The sequence below is a fragment of the Xylaria bambusicola genome (assembly GCF_022495145.1).
Source record: "Xylaria bambusicola strain CBS 139988 unplaced genomic scaffold F5B22scaffold_33, whole genome shotgun sequence".
Taxonomy (NCBI): domain Eukaryota; kingdom Fungi; phylum Ascomycota; class Sordariomycetes; order Xylariales; family Xylariaceae; genus Xylaria; species Xylaria bambusicola.
This window is the reverse complement of record NW_025953586.1, coordinates 154,948-173,048: the sequence shown is the minus strand read 5'-3', so window position 1 is coordinate 173,048 and position 18,101 is coordinate 154,948. Positions and strand designations below refer to the sequence as shown.

Genomic DNA, 18,101 nt, shown 5'->3' with positions numbered 1-18,101 from the left:
CATGCGCATGTCAGGGGGGGCTGCCTACATAGTACCTACCTACTCCGATTGCCAGGGCTCCAACAGGGCGCTACCATACCTAGGTAGCAGACCCGCCCTGCCGTAATAGGCTTGGTGGGCTTGGTGGGCTTGGCTGGCTGGCTGCGGGCTGGCCCTTGATAGACGGGTGGGCGAGTGGGTAGACTGGATGAGTTACTCCTGGCTGGCTGGCTGGCCGTCTCTGGGAGTTCGTCGTCTCGTCTTCAACGTCGGACGCATTGACACACGCCCTCGCCGGTCAATCGTCCTTCCATCTCGCCGCATTCTTCGGAGCCAACTAAATTGGGTCGGTTTGAAAGCGATCCAAACATTTGGGTCCCGGCTGTACTCTATCCCATCACCCCCTTTCTTAATTCTACGCCAACTTTGTGCCTGTTGGTCCTTGCTGGTTGGCTGTTGCTGTTCGACTATCTATCTCTATCTTTGCGTATCTTCGCTGTGACGTCCTCTACCCGATTTTTACGTCACTTGTGTCGTTGCACCCTTCCGCCACCCGGAACCCCGCCTTGCCCGTTCTACGATAATAACACCGACAGAGCCGGGAGAGCTGGGAAGAAAGAGAAAGAAGAGAGAAAGAAAAAATAGTGACGGAAAGAAAGAAGCGACGAGGTCAAGACGGAAAAAGAGACGGAGCTAGAGGTGAATAGAGACCAAGCAAAGAAAAGAAAGAGAAAAAAAGAAAAGAAGGAAAGAAAGGGAGAGGTACTGTGTGCGCGTGTCTGCGTGTGTCAGAGTCGAGAGGGTTAATCAACGACGAATATGAACTTCGATTCAGGCACGGCGTACGCCGAATCCGACGCCGATGACGAGTACGAGCGTAGCTTGCACACGAGCTCCCCCGTCCTGGCCACGGATTCTGAGATTTCCCCAACCGATTCCGATGGCCGTTCCTCCACCGAGCACACCCCGACTACCTACGGTCATAGGAGCAGTGCCGATCGATTACCGGAGACCATCATCTCAGAATGGACGGCCGAGGAGGGTGCAGACTTCATTGCTACCATTGGTCTTCAACAATACTCAGACCGCTTCATTGGTGCGTGTGACTGATCACTCTGTCCTGCCGCACTCATTCCTGTTGTGTCTAGTCTAACATACGATGTTGTGCATCTATCTAGAGAATGAAATTGTTGGCGAGGCGCTCGTAGCCTTACTTCACGATGATCTCAAGGCAATGGGCGTGACCAGTGTTGGACATCGTCTGACCATCCTCAAGAGCGTATACGACGTCAAAAAGGCGCAAGACATCCCCATCGAGAGCGATCATTATGTCCCTTTGTGTATGTGTCTCTTCACCTCTCAGCGCCCCTGATTGTAGCACCGAGTTAACGCGCGCGTGATTGTCGAAACATAGCCGCCGATGCCGAAGCCCAATATGCTACAGCCACCCTCAAAGACATCAAGCAACTCGTCGAACAGCTACGGTTGCGGGATGAGAGAATAAGCCTTGCGGAGAGGGATTTGCGCCAGTTAAGCGAGGATTTCCGCCGGTTGCGCGAAGACATGCTGCCGGCCCTGCGTCTCGCTAAGAATGCCCAGCAGCCATTACCCACCGTGGCGGCTGATAGTCCAAATTACTCTTACGAGTCGTCGACGATATCACCGCCGACATCCACCTCAGCTTCAGGGCAGTCATCTGGTGGCATCAAGCGGACGTATTCTACTAAGAAGATTGTGCTCGGTCCAAACGCCATGAGCAGTTCCCCTAGTCATTTGCAAACGACTCATGAGCGCCCATCAGTAGAGCAAACGCTAGACCCGACGAGCGCAGCCGAACGAGCGGTCGCTCAGGGTTCCCGTCTCGCCGCAACGGCTATGAATGGCTCCGGCCAGGCCGTTTCGCCGAGCTACTCACCCAACATCCCATCTCCAACATCACCTCCCACTACGGGTACCACGCTCGGGTCTCGTTCGTACAACCAGCCTACACCGTCGGGCCGCTCCACATTCCCCGAGAGCGACCACGGCTATAGCACCAAGCAACCAGTGGCCCCACGCCGCATGCAGACGCCAGTCCCGGAGACACCGGGATCAGGCTCGTCAGTGGAGATCTTCAAATCGTTCCGCGTGAGCATGGATGATCCTTGCTACAAGGTCCTGCCAGCAGCGCTCAAGAAATACCAAATCAACGCGCCATGGGACCAATACGCACTCTATATCGTATATGGTGACCAAGAGCGCTGTCTCGGTCTCGAAGAGAAGCCCCTGATCCTGTTCAAGCAACTAGATAAGGAGGGGAAGAAGCCCATGTTTATGTTACGGAAGACTAATACGGCCCAGGCCGATGCTGAAACACCGGGGAGTGCAGGTCTAGGTTCTGGGACGAGTAGAGGTGTCAATTATGACCCGCCTGGTGGCATTATATGATCCTCATACTGGGGAATAAAAAGAAGAAAAAAAGAAATATGAAAAGAATAGCAAAAAGGAGAAAAGGCCAAGGAAACCAGGCAGAGGGAAGATAAAGTGAGAAGGTAGGGGGAGGATGGGGGAGAGAGAGAAATAGGAAGGAAGAGAAGATAGGACATTACGCAATCTATCTCTCTTTTTCTTTCGTTCTCTCACTCTTTCCGCGTGTATGTATGTATGTATGTACGTGTGTTGGTGCTGGGTGTGTGCTTTTTTTCAAACCCTTCTCCTGTGGCTCTTGTAGGATTTGAAAAAGGGCTGCTTTGACGGGGGGTTTGGGTTTATATCGCCGGGGAGGACAGGACTGGACAGGACAGGAAGCGAATCTGTCCTATCTTTTCTTGTCTTGTCTTGTCTATTATGGGACGAGACGAGGCGTTGTGTGTGTGTGTGTGTTGTGTTGTGTGAGATGATAAAATAACTGCATAGCGTGCGAGCAAAACTGTTAAGGTGTCACACATTATTTTATCGTTTGTGTTGTTTTATGTAATTGCTGGTTCTTAGTATTATTCTCTTATATAATTATATGAGTATCTACCTACCTACCTACATACGTAACTATCCTACTTGCGTGTCTGTGTGTTTGGGTTGATGATTGTAGGGGATGGGAGGGATGTGTATGGTATTGTAGGCTAGGTCTTGGTGCTTGTATGTATATGCTGGGAGCTTGGAAGGGATGGTGTGAAGAATGAGGGACTGGGATTCTGTAGTTACTGCGATGCCTCCCCTCGATTCATGGAATTAGTATGGACATGAGGAATGGGGAGTAGATGTTGTGTATAAAAGGAACATGTATTTATGGCGTAGGCCTCTGAAAACTAGCTAGCTGAAGTAGATGTTCATATAACTATGCCAGACGACTTGTTTTCTTCTAGGTACTTTAGTAGTGTCTCTTCCCTTCTACTGTCAGTCTGTCACATTTCGTGATCTTGTTCTCCCATCATTATTTATTATGAATTCTGTTCACTCTAGAATAGCAGATTACATTATAAGATCACCGAGTTCCCTATGCTATGCTTTCGTTTAAATAAAAGATACATCTTCAGCGCTAACTACATCTTGTTCAAATTTTATATGCTGTAGATAAGCATCCTAGATTCAAAGTTCATGATTGCAACTCTTTTAATTTAACCTTCACTTTGTCGTGACTTAAAAGGTGGCTCCACCACACACCCCCACCAATCAGGCAGCCTGGGGCAGAGCTTGGGGGGATTTGTGGCTTAGCACACGTTCTTGCCGGAATAGGATGGGGACAAGCCAGGAGCCTACGCCCGAGACAGAGATAGCGCGACGGACTACGCAATTGGCACGCCGCATCTTCCATCTTCGTTACCAGCTGTGAGAACATCACCATCGCCAACGCGACTGCTTAACCAACTCAACCAACCAATTCCTCGGCGCGTGCCTTTCTCACCAGCCAAAATGCAGATCGAGGTACGTTGCTTCTTCCTCCGCATCTCTCTACGGCTCCTTGGCCTTGCTTGCGAAGCTCGAGATGCTTGGATTGCCCACTTCGAGCTTCCCTGCATCCAGCAGCTCTCAACACGCAAACTCCCCGTGCGCCTTGTCCATGGTTTATTATCATTGCTTTGCGTATTGCCTATCCGTTTGCTTGATATCCGTAGCCATGTCACACAGGTCTCGTGAGAGGGCCGGACTAACTTGGTGGCCCATTCAGCGCAAGGTCCGCCTCGTCACCGAGCAGAAGAACATGTACGTCGCGAACTCTCGTCCACTTCAGCCATTGTGCCTCACTACCCACTTGCGATTCTGACGTCACGCGCTATGCCTACAGTCCCAAGGAATCTCCTATGCCCGAATTCCCTATGAAGTCATGGAATGTAAAACTCTATATCCTCGATCAGGAGGGGAACAAGCACCCAGCAAACTGCTTCCAGAAAGTTGTCTACAATCTCCACCCGTCCTTCGAAAACCCGCAGCAGAGTGAGTTCAGTGCACCATTCTATCGCCGTCGGAACTCCAACACAAAAGAGAAAGAATGCTGACCTAAGTGACCGTTATTAGCGTTTCACGAGCCGCCTTTCACTTGTACAAATGAAGGCTGGGGAGAGTTCGAGATGTCAATCGACATGTACACCACTGAAAAGGCCAAGATTACCATCTTCCATGACCTGAACTTCCAGTCCCCGGAATACAAGAACGACCAGACTGTGACCTTTAAGAATCCGTCACAAGCTCTGATCCAGGCTCTTCGCGAGACTGGTCCCGTGGGCGACGATGATGCCAAGGCAAACAAGGCACGTAAAGCTGCCGATAGCAAGAAGCGCAAGTTTGCTTTTGACTACGAGAAGATGGGTGATGCCTTGACCAAGCTGGGCGAAGACGACTTATTGCATGTGATCCAATTGATCCATGACCACAAGTCCGACGACACTGTTACGAATAATGACATCGAACGTGGAGAATTCTCTGTCGACCTGTTCACTATGCCTGAGCCGTTGACGAAAATGATCTGGGATTTCCTTGTATGTTGTACATCTCTGCTTTATTGCAATTTCCATCATTCAATTCTCTGTCCTCCCCTGCTCACTGCTCTTGACCCTGAGTACACATGCTGCGGGCCTGCCGTCAAGACTTGGGAAAGATGCTAACCAAATCCGATGCAGTTGGAACAGAAGATGGTGACTGTGTAAATGGTCAGTGTACGTGGATGTCGTCAGCTGTGTTACTGGAGGTTGAAGGCATAATGAGATTTTCTTGATTTTTTTTCTTTCTTTCCTGTGAGGAAGACAGCATTGCATTGGCGTTTTGATGTGAGGTGGTTACAGAAAGCCGAGTTATGGGCATCTTCGGCAAGGAGGCTCTGGTTACATTGGCGCATGGTTTGCGTTTTATCTCGCGCCCGATGCCAGCGCGGTAGATACCCCCCTGTAGGTAGTGTGAGGCCTCAACAACGAGTATGGGCTCTCTCGACTGATAACTATAATGCAGGAATGCATTGGCTTATTCTCAGGTTGGGACTGTCTATGGGTTTATGGCTGTGCATGCTTTATAATCCGCCATCCTTTCTGCCCCTGTAAGTTGTACGAGTTGGAATATGTCATATGTGTTGGTGGTTTGTGATATGTGATATGGTAGGCTCCTATTCCTAACACCAGCTGAACATCACATACTGATGGATAGGAGCGCTGGAGACATAGTAAGGGTAATCTGATTTACGGCCTTTTAACTGCTCTGTGAGTTGTGTAGTCGCAGATCTTTTCCATGATCAGAGAAGGTAGAATATCTGGGAATTCCAAGCAGAGATTTACTATGAATTGATACTGCTGTGTATTCGTGCCTATTAACATCATATAGAAATACTGGAGTGCACGTATAGGCAAGACCCTCAAGCAACACAAGTATGGGATAGTGATTTTATTTTCTACCAACCTATTATGATGAGACTCTTCAAACAGTTTGTATGTAGGAGGGATTTCGGGAATTTTGATAGGGGGGTTGCCATGAACATTGAACCAAAGACGTCGTAATGCACATGTCTCGACTTCGGTATCAGTATTGCGTAATCAGTGCGATGTTACAAGCCCATCCCGCACTCGACATGTACGATGTCTCATGTGACCTGACAAAGCTGACATCCCGTTCTTAAAATGCAATTTACGAAGGGAGAACAAAAAAACTCTTATCTATCATGTGATATGAAGAAGGTTGCCTTCGCCACAATAGGTAACTCCTCAGCAAGCACTACCTTGGTACTAGGGTATTGTCCTCCGTTGGTTCTCTCCACGCTGTGCCATCCGCCTCTGCCCATTGAATGTGTTTTCAATGGCGAGAATCATCGTTGGATGGAAGTGCACTATTTGAATGACATATATTCGGCTTCAATCCATCCGCTCATCGACAATTGACAATTGACGGAAGAGGTGGCGTGGCGGCTCGCGGAAAGAAGAGAGGGGTCCTTCCCCGCGATACCAGTGTTAGTAAGGTACTACTGCCTGCAGGTTAGTGGTCCTGCCCCCCGCGTCTGGGGGCTCAGATAGGGGCTCGGGGTACTGTAGCTAAGGGATTTTCAGAAGGTACCTGCGCCTGAGCCCGGATCAGTAGGCATTGGTCTGTACCAGCCTATCTTCACACAAGTGGCCGTCCGGGCTCCATCGCTCATCCGGAATCTTGGCAACGCGGGCTTGACATTGGGACATGGCTACCGAATATAAACCTGGACCGCTGCTCCATACTACTGCTACTACTCCCGCTCTCTGCCGCTCCTCCACCCCTCGATTCTCGTAAGCCCTCAAAACCCGTCTTAAACCGAGGCATGCGTCGCCAACCCATCGTACCACTGGCACACTAGACCGAGAGACCGAGCGCAAAGCCAGCCAGCCAGAACGCCAGAACGCCATCGCCGACACGGGGACGAACCATGTCACAGCAGCTTCCCTTCCCTTCCTCCACCGCGTCGCCACCGTCGTCGTCCCAACATCTTCACCATCGCCAGCTCCATCATGCGACGACGACGACGACGACAACCCCCGCCGAGCCAACTGCCCCTGGTGCCGCCATCTCCGCCGTAGCCAGGAGCACGTCTCCCCCTCCCTCTCGGCTCCCTCATCCTGGTTCTGCTGCTTCTGCCGAGGCATCTTCCCATGCGGGCAGCGCGGCTCAGGACGCCAATGCCGACAGCGCGAATGGTAGTAACCACAATAGAAGTAACAGTTCCGGCCCAGCCCAGTCACAGCACAAACGCGTCTACCAAGCCTGTATCCCTTGCAGACGCCGCAAGGTTCGCTGCGATCTAGGCAGCGTTGACAACCCTCATGACCCCCCTTGTATGCGCTGCCGTCGCGAGAGCAAGGAGTGCTTCTTCAGCGCCACGCGCCGTAAGCGCAAGAACGATGATGACGCCGAGGAGTACCAGGATGAGTACATCATCCGCAATGGCCGGAAGCGCCACTATCTCGACGGCACACCTCCCGTCGCCACCGAGGAGGAGCGGACGAAGCCTTTCAATCCTGTGCCCTTGACGCCCGGTGGCTCCGTGGGCAGGAATCAGCCCCTCAGACGCACTGATGGCATTCACGATATCCACCCTTCCGCTACTGATGACCCGCGCCGCGCCAGCTATGCAGAATCTGTAGAAGATTCTAATGCCCAGTTGGAGAATCTCGAGGCCCAGAATGTGATGAGGAAGGGCATGTATGGGCCTCATGATGCGCTCGATCTTCTATACAAGGCTGCTACCGATAAGTATGCACATTCTCTTTTTCTTCCTTTCCTTGATCACTCGCTCACAGTCCCAGCAGTCCACATACGATACAGACCCATCAAGAAGCTACTCCTACTACGACTATCACGCCAACCATACTTCAGCCTGCTTCTCTAGCCTCACCACCTGGACGGAAGACCACTCATATCCAGGCTCCCATTCGTGATAGTCGACCACAGATACGGACTGCTAAGTCGGCGGATCCTATCGACCCACGTTTATTACCTTCTGACACCCAAGATGAGAAAGCTCAGATCGAAGCCCGCCTCAATGTTGAACACGAACCTGGTTATCGGGAGGCCCTTGGTGCCTGGGCTAGGTTTCGATTTGTTCGAGCTGGTTGGTTCACCAAGGAGGAAGCCATCAAATATATTGTATAGTATGTTCATTTAACCACCTCAAGAGAGTATATCTTCAGTGGAAAGCAATGCTAATCACACTCGGGACTGTCAGCTACTATGAGTATCTATCTCCTATGACACCGGTCTCTCCACCTACATTTCGTAGTCCTGGATCTCATATCACTCTACTAACCGAGGAGCCCATCCTTGCGGTTACCTTGCTCACCATCGCGTCGAGGTATTATAGCATCACTACCACGGGAGGTCATTGCCGGTCACATGCCATCCATGAAGAGCTTTGGAGGTATCTCCGGAGAATGGTTGAAAGATGCCTGTGGGGTCAAGAGGCTTTTGGTGGAGGCTTCTGCGGATCGGGTGCGGATGATTCCCAGACCTCAAGTACAGCGCCGTGGCGTGGCTTGCGCAAGGGCAGTTTGCGAACGCTAGGCACTATTGAGTCACTCATGATTCTAACTGAATGGCACCCTCGAGCCCTTCACTTCCCGCCCGAGGAGGCTATCGATGAGCTTATGCTTCCGTCCCGTGACCTCCGTATGTCGATTTCCGGGGAAGATGACGCCGCAGCACGACCCGGTGGTAATGTTGGTGGGCAGAGAATTGAGAGCTGGCTTGAACCCGCATGGAGAAGTGACCGCATGTGTTGGATGCTGCTCAGCAATGCTCTGGGTCTAGCTTACGAATTAGGCGTTTTCGATGATATTGATGAGCTACTAGCCGCTAACGCCATCACACGACCTGAATATGAAGATGAGGCGTACCGTCTTCGCGCGATGCGCATCAAACGACTACTTTTGATATACCTCACACAGCTGGCCGGCCGTCTTGGTTGGACCAACATGGTACCAGAGAGCATCAGGACTACGGATCCTGTCTTCTCTAATAACAGACGTCCGGTTACTAATGAGGGTACGACGCCTGGAACTAATCCATCTGTGCTCTCAAACACTTTTAGCTATGTACCTGACGTCGAATTAGATGACCAAATCATCCAGTGTTGGGTCGGCGTAAGCAATGCCATGCATCTAGGAAATGAAAGAATTTTCAAGTCTCGAAAACACACAACCGAGATAATACAGAGCGGCAGGTATACTAGCATACTCAAAGACTTTCAACCTATCCTACGAGAGTGGTGGCGCGAGTTCGAGCGATTCCGTCTTCCCGAGTTTACGCGTCACATTCTAATTATCGAGTATGAATATGTGCGGATATATATCAACTCGCTTGCGCTGCAGGCCGTCGTGGAACGATGCACAACGAATGCAACGGGCGCCTCTTCCACTAACAACGGCCCTCATGGCACTCGTGCACATGGGAATTCTGAGTTATCACCGCAGACACAAAATTACCTAGGCAACTTACCAATTGGGCACCTAGGTGGATTCGGCGCAGAGGACCAAGAATATATAAGAGAAGTCGTTTCAGGTTGTAGGAGCCTGCTGCGAACCGTTGTAGATGGTTTATTCAAAGGCGGCTATCTCAAACACGCCCCCGTTCGTACATACTTCCGAATCATCAGCGGGGCCATGTTTCTCCTCAAGACGTTTGCGCTTGGCGCACCCAAGTCAGACGTCGAGACCAGCATCAGCCTACTGGATAGGACTGTGCACGCGCTGCGGACCTGTGTTGTAGACGACATTCACCTAGGCACACGATTTGGTGACTTGCTCGAATCACTCACGACACGACTTCGAGATCGTTTCAAGTTCGCCGCTACCACTGCTGTAGATGGGAAGAACTCGGTGCCTAACGGCGATTTCGGCAAGGCTCGTAGCATCAACGGCCACTTGGCGCCAATAAGCATGGAGAATGGATTTTCAAGCCATGGCGTCAAATTGAGGGATGGTCTCTTAGTACCGGGTATGTCCTGCCCACTAATTCCTGCTCACGTGCCTTCTACTAATGCTCGGATTCTATAGAACGCTCATCGACTCCCTCGGGCAATATCTCAGCCACGCCCTTCGACATATCCTCCGGAAACTTCCATTTCCCCGTCGGCAACGCGAACATGTTCGGGGCGGGGCTCAACCAGGCTTCTTCCTCCAGCGGCGTATTGGACTCCTCGTCTGCCGCGGCGACAGGTCTCAGTGATAATATATTCGAGCCAGGCGCAGACTGGACCACGGACGAGATGTGGTATCTCCCGCCCGGCGCGGGCCTGTTCCAGAACGTGGGGGAGAACTCCAACGTCACTATGACGGACCAGGGCGTCAATGTCGGCGGGATCGACCTGCTCGAGTTCATGGCTATGGATCCGCCGAACTTTAATAATCTTGATACTGGCGGATATTAGTCAACTACCTCACTAGCTAGTCTGAGTGCTTGCTTTAGCATTTTGTGTGTTTTATCTGGCTTTGTGGTGAATTTTGTTTTGTTTTGTTTGGGGGCCGGCGGGGAGTTCTAGTGATTTCTTGGATGGAAGCTCGTGGTAACGATGTGCGTTTTCTTGGAATGGAAGTATGGTTTACCCGGGTTGATATGATATTAGGTATTGATGAGTTATACATGAGGTCAAGCAATATAGTACGGCAATGGCATGTCAGAGGGTGGGATATAAAATGGTTTCGCTCTTCCTTTTGCTTTTGATTTTGTTGCTATGATTGATAGCTTGAGCTGGAAGTGAAGTGAAGTGAAGTTACGGTTTGATACCGGTATATTGCGGGTTAGTTAGTCTCTGGTTTGGAAGCATACCTAATGAAATGAGGACATGCACTTTTTCAAGAGATTCCCTCCCGTGTATGAATCTGTTGTTATTTAGTTCGTGGGTTGAAGTTTGCAGGTGTGGTTAGGTATTGCTTATATTCATGGCTATATACCACTTCCGTTATTAAATCTCCTTTGAGCTCCCCTGAAAGGAAGGCGGGGGTTCTGAATTCGACAAAATATATCTATCTATTGGTGCGAAGGTGTTTATGTGAAACTGCATGTTCTTGCTAGATACCTAGGTACCGAGGTAAGGTAGGTAGGTAGGTAGGCAGGTAGGTACTATGATAGGTATCAAGCTGGCTTGAGCTAAGAATGCAGTGCAGCGCAGACACTTTCCTCGAAAAAGCTCATCTTGCCATGCTCACCGAAACTGCGGTCTGTCAGGGAAAGTATACCTACCTAGATGGTGTGATACCAGACTCCAAGGGTAGCTTGGTATGCTGAGCCTCTCTTTCTCTATGAGGATTTACCGCTCTAGATATCTGAAAGTCTTAAGTCGGGTTCTACAGTATGGGTTTAGTATGAAGCAAGGGATGAACGGCCAGCTCAGCTGATCAACTGGAGTTCCCAGGTCGTCGGTGAATTTTAAGATATTGAAAATCTCCTTTATAGGATATGACTTCTTAGGAAGTCGTTCTTTAATAGGGTAATTAGGTAGGTGCTCAATATGAATTTCCTAATCGATAAGCACTGAGGTAAGCATTCTGAGCTCGCATGGGCTAAAAAGGCAGTGCCCGTTGCAGCCGGGCGAGCGTGGGCTAAAAAAGCAGTGCAAGGTTGAGTCATACTTAGAATTTAAGCTATATTAGTCTTATTATGAAGCAAGGGATAAACGGCTAGGTAGCTCAGCCAACCAACTGGTCTTCCCAGCTTGTTAGCAAAATTTGAGACATTGACAGTCTCTCTTGCAGGATGCGACTTCCTAGGAAGTCGGAGTAGATAGGGTCGTATAAGAGAGCATAAACCTATCATTTCTCAAGATTTGTAACTTCCTCGCTACCCTTTGGAACCCATGAGAGGATATCAGTCTAAAGAACAAAGCTTTAGGAGAGAACAGGGTAATTTGATGTAACTAGTGGAAAAATAATGTTTATTTCAAGGTGATGATAGATAGACTGGTATACAAACACAAAGAGACATACATCTACCCACTACACTACACCACACATATATACTACGCATAGACATGCAATGCCCTTTAAATCTGGCCTATGAGTTCACAATAAATCTCTAGGTAGGTTGAGGAAGAATCTCGTGTGGTATGCATGGAGTGGAACGAGATGGGTGAGATGAAGCTAGCTTCTGTACTTAAAACGTTTCCATTAACATCATGTTATGTTTTCGTTCAGTAGGTAGCTGGGCAATGCCATGTAAATAGGCTACAAGGTGCGATAACTTCTGGCCTTCGCTACCTTTCTTCTCTCATTCTTCCGATAACTGTGTTTTATACACACATTGTGTTCGGCATGTATGCATCAACAAGCCTTTGCGTCCATTCCTGGAGACCATTTACATATGCCGATTGGAAAGGGTCACTTTGCTGTTTGTTCTTGGGAGTCAACCGTATGTGGCGAATTCGACACATAGCAGATGAATACCTTGCCGACAGCGCTAAACAGGCAGTTCCGAGTCGGATTTCATGACCTTACTCACAAGACGAGAGAACGACATATCTGAGTCTCCATTCCGTATTCATCGTTTGTCCAGAATAATAGTGTCATCCTTATGACCTACGACTCAGCCATCTCGACTTCTATAGTCCGCGTTTCACGAGCCACATCATCGACGACATCGTCCATCATGTGGTTCGTGTTACCGACATCCTCGAGGACTTTTTCTAGAAGAGAGACCAGCGACTCAATCTCAGAGCGCTGACGTTGGATGTCTTCGAACAATTTCGCATTGTGAGCCTGTGTCGTCTGTAACTTTGCATTAAGCTGTGACTGCTGTTGCGCTAAGTGAGGTGCCAGGTGTGCGTCTAGGATTTCATCTGGTGGTAGCATATGCGGTCTTTTGGATGCGAGTTGGTTAGTGAAGAGAACTGATTATACATATTCAATGATGCAAGCTGAGTGAAGTGATGCTAATTGTCCACCGCCACTGATAGTGTAGAAATGATCAAGAGAATGACACAGCATTAGAACGAAAGGAAGAAATGAGAATGAATATTAATAGGAGACAAAGGAACAAGTAAAAAAAAAAAAAAAAAAAAAAAAAAAAAAAGAGAATGTAAAAAAGTGACAAAACGTACAACACCAGGGATTCGCTGGTCGTCACCGACCCAACTACTAATCTGGCGGTATCTGGCTTAGCTATGGGGGAGCGGACGGGACCCCGCGTTCTCCAGATCCTATGGTCGTACGTGACAGTCTGTACCTCAATTACAGCTTATAAAGAAGTCTTAGGTCCAAAAGTAGGCCCCGCTTTCAGCTCCCATTTTCCATTCTTCTGCATCATACACCATGAGAAGCGAAAATGGGAAATGGGAATTGAAGAAAAGAAAAGAAAAAATATACACTTACGGCACCGGAGGATCCACCCCGCCATCATCGCCAGCCTCTCTCCGCCTCCTCTCAGCTTCGCTAACCAGACCCTCGAGCTCGTTGAGTTTAGCGACGACATTGCGCGACTGCTGTATCGAGTCGAATTCTTTCTGCAAATAATAACAACAATTCACTTATATGTCAGTCCTCCATCCACAATCCACAATAGATAGATAAGCATAAAACAAACAACGGAGTATGATAACCACCAAGCAAAAAGAAAGAAGAAAGAAGAAGAAGAAAAAAACACACCTTACACAACGCCCTAAGCCTCTCCACCATCTGCGACTGCACAGCGCGCAGCGTCGCGGGCGCGCGGGCCGCGATGTGCGGATAGCATGCCGCGAAGTTGTCCCAGCTGATCTTGGCCAGCGTGTGCGAGAGCGCCGAGTCGAGCGTCGTCTGGAAGCGCGAGGCGCGCGGGCCCGGCGTGAGCATCACGTGGCGGGCGGGTAAGGGGGAATCTTGTTCCTGTTGTGTCTGCTGCGCTTGTGATTGCTGTGTCTGTGTCTGTGTCTGTTGCTGCGGTTCGGTGGCGCTTTGTGTTGTTCCTGGAGGGGAACGGGATGGTTCCGACGCCATTGCTGTTGTCCTATTCTCTCTATATATCTCTCTGCCTTTTCGAATGCTGTTATTCGGGACTTGATATTCGCTTGATTCTCTTCGTTCGTCGGTCGTGTGATCGATCTTATTCGATTCGATGTAATATATAGACTATCGCTGTCTCTTTCCAAATGGTAGATGGGCAAGAGCAGGTAGACTGGGGCCTGCGAATGTACGCAATTCGCCGATAACACAGCACTCGCGAGGAGCAGATCCGAATGCAAGTTTATAGGCTCAGCAATCAAGTAGGTAGATTACCGACGGCTTTTCGTACGCTTATACACACTCTAGTCGGCTTCCGACTTGATAATTGATTCCAGACGCGTCCTGACGTGCGACTCGCGCCCCTCCAAGACGCCAATTAAAGGCTTATCGATAAGAACGAGCTGTAAGCTCACCGTGGTCCGCTAGTCTAGTTACTACCCGGAACATTCACATGTGAAAGAGGGCAAGGAATATCCAGAATGACACAACTCAATAGCATGAGTCTACATACATGGCACAAATACATGCTAAGAGATTATTTTTAGGCAACTTTGATCAGTATATTCATTCATGGCCAACTTCTCGTTATAATAACTTGTACAGAGAATGTCCAAATTCTACCAATACAGTAAAGCTTCATAGGTTCGTTCTGGATACATTTAGTTTTTCATCAATTCCAATTCACGTCATATCCTACCTAGTAGTTCCCTCATGATACTGCCATCTCGGCGTCGAAAGCTGGGTATGTTTGCCATGCTCAATGCTAAACAGATTAAGAATGTTTTCCATGGAAAGAAAGAAAACGCCATAACACCGCATGATGAATTCGCATTCTGGTCTCGTGGCCGATACCATCTAGGTGAAGTCAACTGTGCCTTGCGAAGGTCTTGCATCCCGATTTCTCTCTAACCGTCTTCTTTGCCGCCGCTCCGCTGCTGATGTTGCTCCCGACCCAGGTGGCCGCGGGTTCGTGATTGGCCCGCTGGGCGTCGGGCTCAGAGCGCTCCATGTTCCATGGCTGGCAGGACTGCCGACGCTGGAGACTGTTGGCGCGCCCAATGGCGACCCGGCCGATGGACCAGGCTGGCCAGAGTAATATGCTGAATCTTTGCCTCCTCGTTTTCCAGCAAACGCTGGTGTCGGTGGCGGTAGGGGTGATGACGCAAGGCGCTCGGCCTCTATCTCATCCGCAGTCCGTCTTGCGCTTCCATCTCTTCGGTATCGTCGGTGGCCTGGCGTCTCTTCTCCGGACAGGCTGCTTATTGAGGCTGATCTACCTCTCCGGTGCTCACGATGTGCCTCCTCTTCAGTAAGTCGTCGCAACGTTACGTTTCTGTCTCGATCATCGTGATACTTAACTTTGATTACGCTTTGCGGCTGACTGACTCGGCTGCGATCGCGCTCTTGTTCTGCGGCTAAACCGGCAGCGCTACTGGCCGCAGCAGCGGCCGCCGCTTCGCCATCCCTCCGGCGGCGTGAGGAATCCCGTCGTTGTGGCCGTCCGCCTCTAGACATGTGTGACTCGCTCCCAGAGCCTTGATGCAGGGAAGCCAGCACGCCTTGAGGGTCTGGTGGCATCGGTGGCATGACGGCAGGCTCAATATTGTGCCTGGACCGCGATCTCGACCTGGAGCGCGGTGCAGCAACAGGAACAGGCGGCGCATTTCCCGCTGCTAGTGGTGGCATGGGTGGGCCTCCAAGTGAAGTGCCAAGTGGCCGTGCTTCGATATAAGAAGACTCCGTGTCCTCTGACATGATGGTATTGGTGAGTGCGCTGGGTGGCGGTCGGCGTCTCGATGACCGAGTTGGAGTGCCGTAACCATCTCCCGTATACCTTGACCCATGTCTCCCGTCTCGTCGTTCTTCTTCCAATCTTAACCTCTCTTCCTCCGCTCTTTTATTATCCCGGCGACCCTTCATCATATTTGCAAACCAGCCGAGACCTAAGCCGGCGAGGAGTCCCTTACCTGCTCCGCTATGCTGTTCCTCCTCTCGTGCGCGTCTAGAGGGGCTTACATAGGAAGAGTAGTCCGAGTAAAGCTGACTATCGAGCATAGATGTTGCCGTTCGAGCGTGCGAGGCCTGTGGAGTGGACGGTCGTGGGCCTGCAGCACTCGATGCTGCACCAGGTCCAGGTAAGAGTGGCGTCCGCGGCCGTGCATTAAGCTCCGTTCGATCCTCTGTGAATTCTGATTCCGTGTAATCGTCTTGGCGTTTCCTTACAGGTCGTGTATGACCATATCTACCAGGCGTATCTGTTGAAACCGCCGAATACTCTTCATCGTAATCCCGGTTATTTTTCCGGGCAGTAAACTTTTTGAGCAAGGCTCCAGCCCCGATGATGCCTCCTACACCAAGCAGCTTGCCCATCAAGCCACCACCTTGGCGATCTGTTTTCTCAGAGTACCTGTCATTTGTCATATAGTAGCTTGTGGAGCCCCTTCTTGAAGGGATCACCTCAGGAGTGCGGCCGCTTCGAGACGGGGACCCGCTACGACTGTGACTCCCTTCACTGCCGCGTTTTCGTCTGCGAAGAAGTGCCCAAGCCCCGAGTCCTGCGAGCAGAGGACCGAGCCACCCGAATCCTCGCTTTGATTTCACTTCGGAGTGGGTAACACCGGATTCTGATCGTCCACCGTGCGAGCGGCCTCCATACGTGGTGATGTTATCGTCCCAATCGTTTTCATGCCGCCAACTTAGGATGAAGTATAGAAGAACCAGAAACGCCATCCACAAGGCATATAAGATGAAGATAAACTTTGGAGACCCATAGAGGGTTAGGCCAAGGGGGATTTGTACCACTCCGAGGATGCCAACGACGCCTCCAAACCAACGATGGATCATAAGTCTCAGTGACTTTTTGAAGATCTTCCTTACCATGCTGCCTCCAATCGCTTGTGTTAAAACCAAGACGTAAATAGCGACGCCGATTCCATGGTGAGGATTTGTCAAAGCGCGTTTGGGACCGACGGCGAAGAAGCCGAGAATGAATACGACGGTGGCAAGAAGCACGGTGAGGACCTGCAGATATGCGTGTATGCGGCGGCCTCTTCTACGGTCCGGATGGAACCTCACAAACATAATGGCTACTGGAACAATGAATAAAAAGGTGATGGCTGCGAGGACTCCATGGCCAGTGATTAGGGAGTGATATTCTTTGAGTGTTGAGAATCGATTGCCCATGCCTAAATAGTGTCAGATGAGCTGATGATGGCCAGTTTGGACTTGCATGGACGACGTACCATTATACTGCATGGTCTCGAAGTTGAGGCCGACCAAGTTCGGCAGCAGGAAAGTGTTCTTGGTAAAGTCCCAGGTGCCGTCGCCAACGGTCATGGTGTCTGAATCATAGCTCGCCGACCCGGGGGCTGACAGCCCCTCGGCGGGCGCCATAGCGGCGGCAGAATGTCGTCGTAGGGGAAGTTGGACCCAGTAGCCGAACGATTGATATCAACGAAGGGAAGAATGCGGGTTGATGGAGAGGAATGCGGATGTCTCGGGGGGTCAGTCGTAATCTCAGCAACCGTATCAACGGGTTCAAGAAGGAATTGGCGGTGGGTGCCCTACTGTAAGCGCGGGGTTCTATCTGAGATGGTGTCTAGAAATGCTGTCGGCAAACAGAATCACAGGGTTGACGATGCTGCGTACAAAAAGAGCAAACGCCAAAAATAAAAATAAAAATAAAGACAACAACAGTTCGCAGGTTGGAGTTAGCCAAGGGAGCAGGGAGCAGAACACAGAGGCCAGCTGCATTTGGCGGTGGAGATGCAGACTGGCTAGGTGACATGGCACTGCAGAGCTAGAACTGGCAGGTTGTTTTCCTCCAGGGCGCTGGCAGGTTGCGGGGACGACGGGTGGAGCCGGTTCCGCTGTCACCTCTTTTTTTCCCCTTTTGGGATTAATTAAAAGATTAATTGAACTAGCTCTAATGACCGGCCCGCCAGTCACATTCTTGACAGCCGAGACAGCTGATGAACAAAATTCAATCAGAGGTCCCCGAGTGGTCCCAACAAAAGTCTGAGTCCACCTTCATTCTCGAAGACACAAAGACACAGAGACGGAACAGAACAGAACCCACGACAGCAGAGACTGGCCAGGAACAGGGGTTGATTCACAGCTGGCCTGGCCATGTGTACCGGGACAGAAAGCCCCCACCACCATATCCCGAGGTAATGTGCATCCATGACTAGTAGGTATCTGCCTAGGTACTTACACATAGATACCTACTAGGTAAGT

The 18,101-nt window shown here is 50.3% G+C and overlaps 5 protein-coding genes across 5 annotated transcripts; 3 read left to right on the top strand and 2 right to left on the bottom strand.

The window, feature by feature from the left end:
• The first annotated feature begins 640 nt into the window (after positions 1-640).
• F5B22DRAFT_292224 (protein kinase regulator Ste50) lies at positions 641-2,566 on the top strand. Its single transcript, XM_047970428.1, has 3 exons — positions 641-1,075; positions 1,158-1,319; positions 1,394-2,566. The coding sequence occupies exons 1-3, from the start codon at positions 799-801 to the stop codon at positions 2,404-2,406; spliced, it is 1,452 nt and encodes a 483-aa protein (XP_047829052.1). The 5' UTR covers positions 641-798; the 3' UTR covers positions 2,407-2,566.
• Positions 2,567-3,742: 1,176 nt separating this feature from the next.
• Positions 3,743-5,791, top strand: F5B22DRAFT_614081 (transcription initiation factor IIF-like protein). The gene is made up of 5 exons (XM_047975446.1): positions 3,743-3,879; positions 4,124-4,158; positions 4,241-4,389; positions 4,471-4,931; positions 5,073-5,791. The coding sequence occupies exons 1-5, from the start codon at positions 3,868-3,870 to the stop codon at positions 5,097-5,099; spliced, it is 684 nt and encodes a 227-aa protein (XP_047829051.1). The 5' UTR covers positions 3,743-3,867; the 3' UTR covers positions 5,100-5,791.
• A 1,035-nt stretch (positions 5,792-6,826) lies between these two features.
• Positions 6,827-10,321, top strand: F5B22DRAFT_648353 (uncharacterized protein; the record flags this gene model as incomplete). The annotated part of the gene is made up of 4 exons (XM_047979004.1): positions 6,827-7,650; positions 7,707-8,048; positions 8,123-9,888; positions 9,948-10,321. 4 exons carry the CDS (start codon positions 6,827-6,829, stop codon positions 10,319-10,321), a joined length of 3,306 nt encoding a protein of 1,101 aa, XP_047829050.1.
• Positions 10,322-12,420: 2,099 nt separating this feature from the next.
• F5B22DRAFT_291968 (Nnf1-domain-containing protein) lies at positions 12,421-14,117 on the bottom strand. Its single transcript, XM_047970425.1, has 3 exons — positions 13,530-14,117; positions 13,257-13,387; positions 12,421-12,744 (listed from the first exon to the last, which is right to left on the bottom strand). Exons 1-3 carry the CDS (start codon positions 13,857-13,859, stop codon positions 12,465-12,467), a joined length of 741 nt encoding a protein of 246 aa, XP_047829049.1. The 5' UTR covers positions 13,860-14,117; the 3' UTR covers positions 12,421-12,464.
• A 533-nt stretch (positions 14,118-14,650) lies between these two features.
• F5B22DRAFT_292126 (uncharacterized protein) lies at positions 14,651-17,343 on the bottom strand. Its single transcript, XM_047970427.1, has 2 exons — positions 17,108-17,343; positions 14,651-17,050 (listed from the first exon to the last, which is right to left on the bottom strand). The coding sequence occupies exons 1-2, from the start codon at positions 17,256-17,258 to the stop codon at positions 14,721-14,723; spliced, it is 2,481 nt and encodes an 826-aa protein (XP_047829048.1). The 5' UTR covers positions 17,259-17,343; the 3' UTR covers positions 14,651-14,720.
• Between the last annotated feature and the right edge of the window lie 758 nt (positions 17,344-18,101).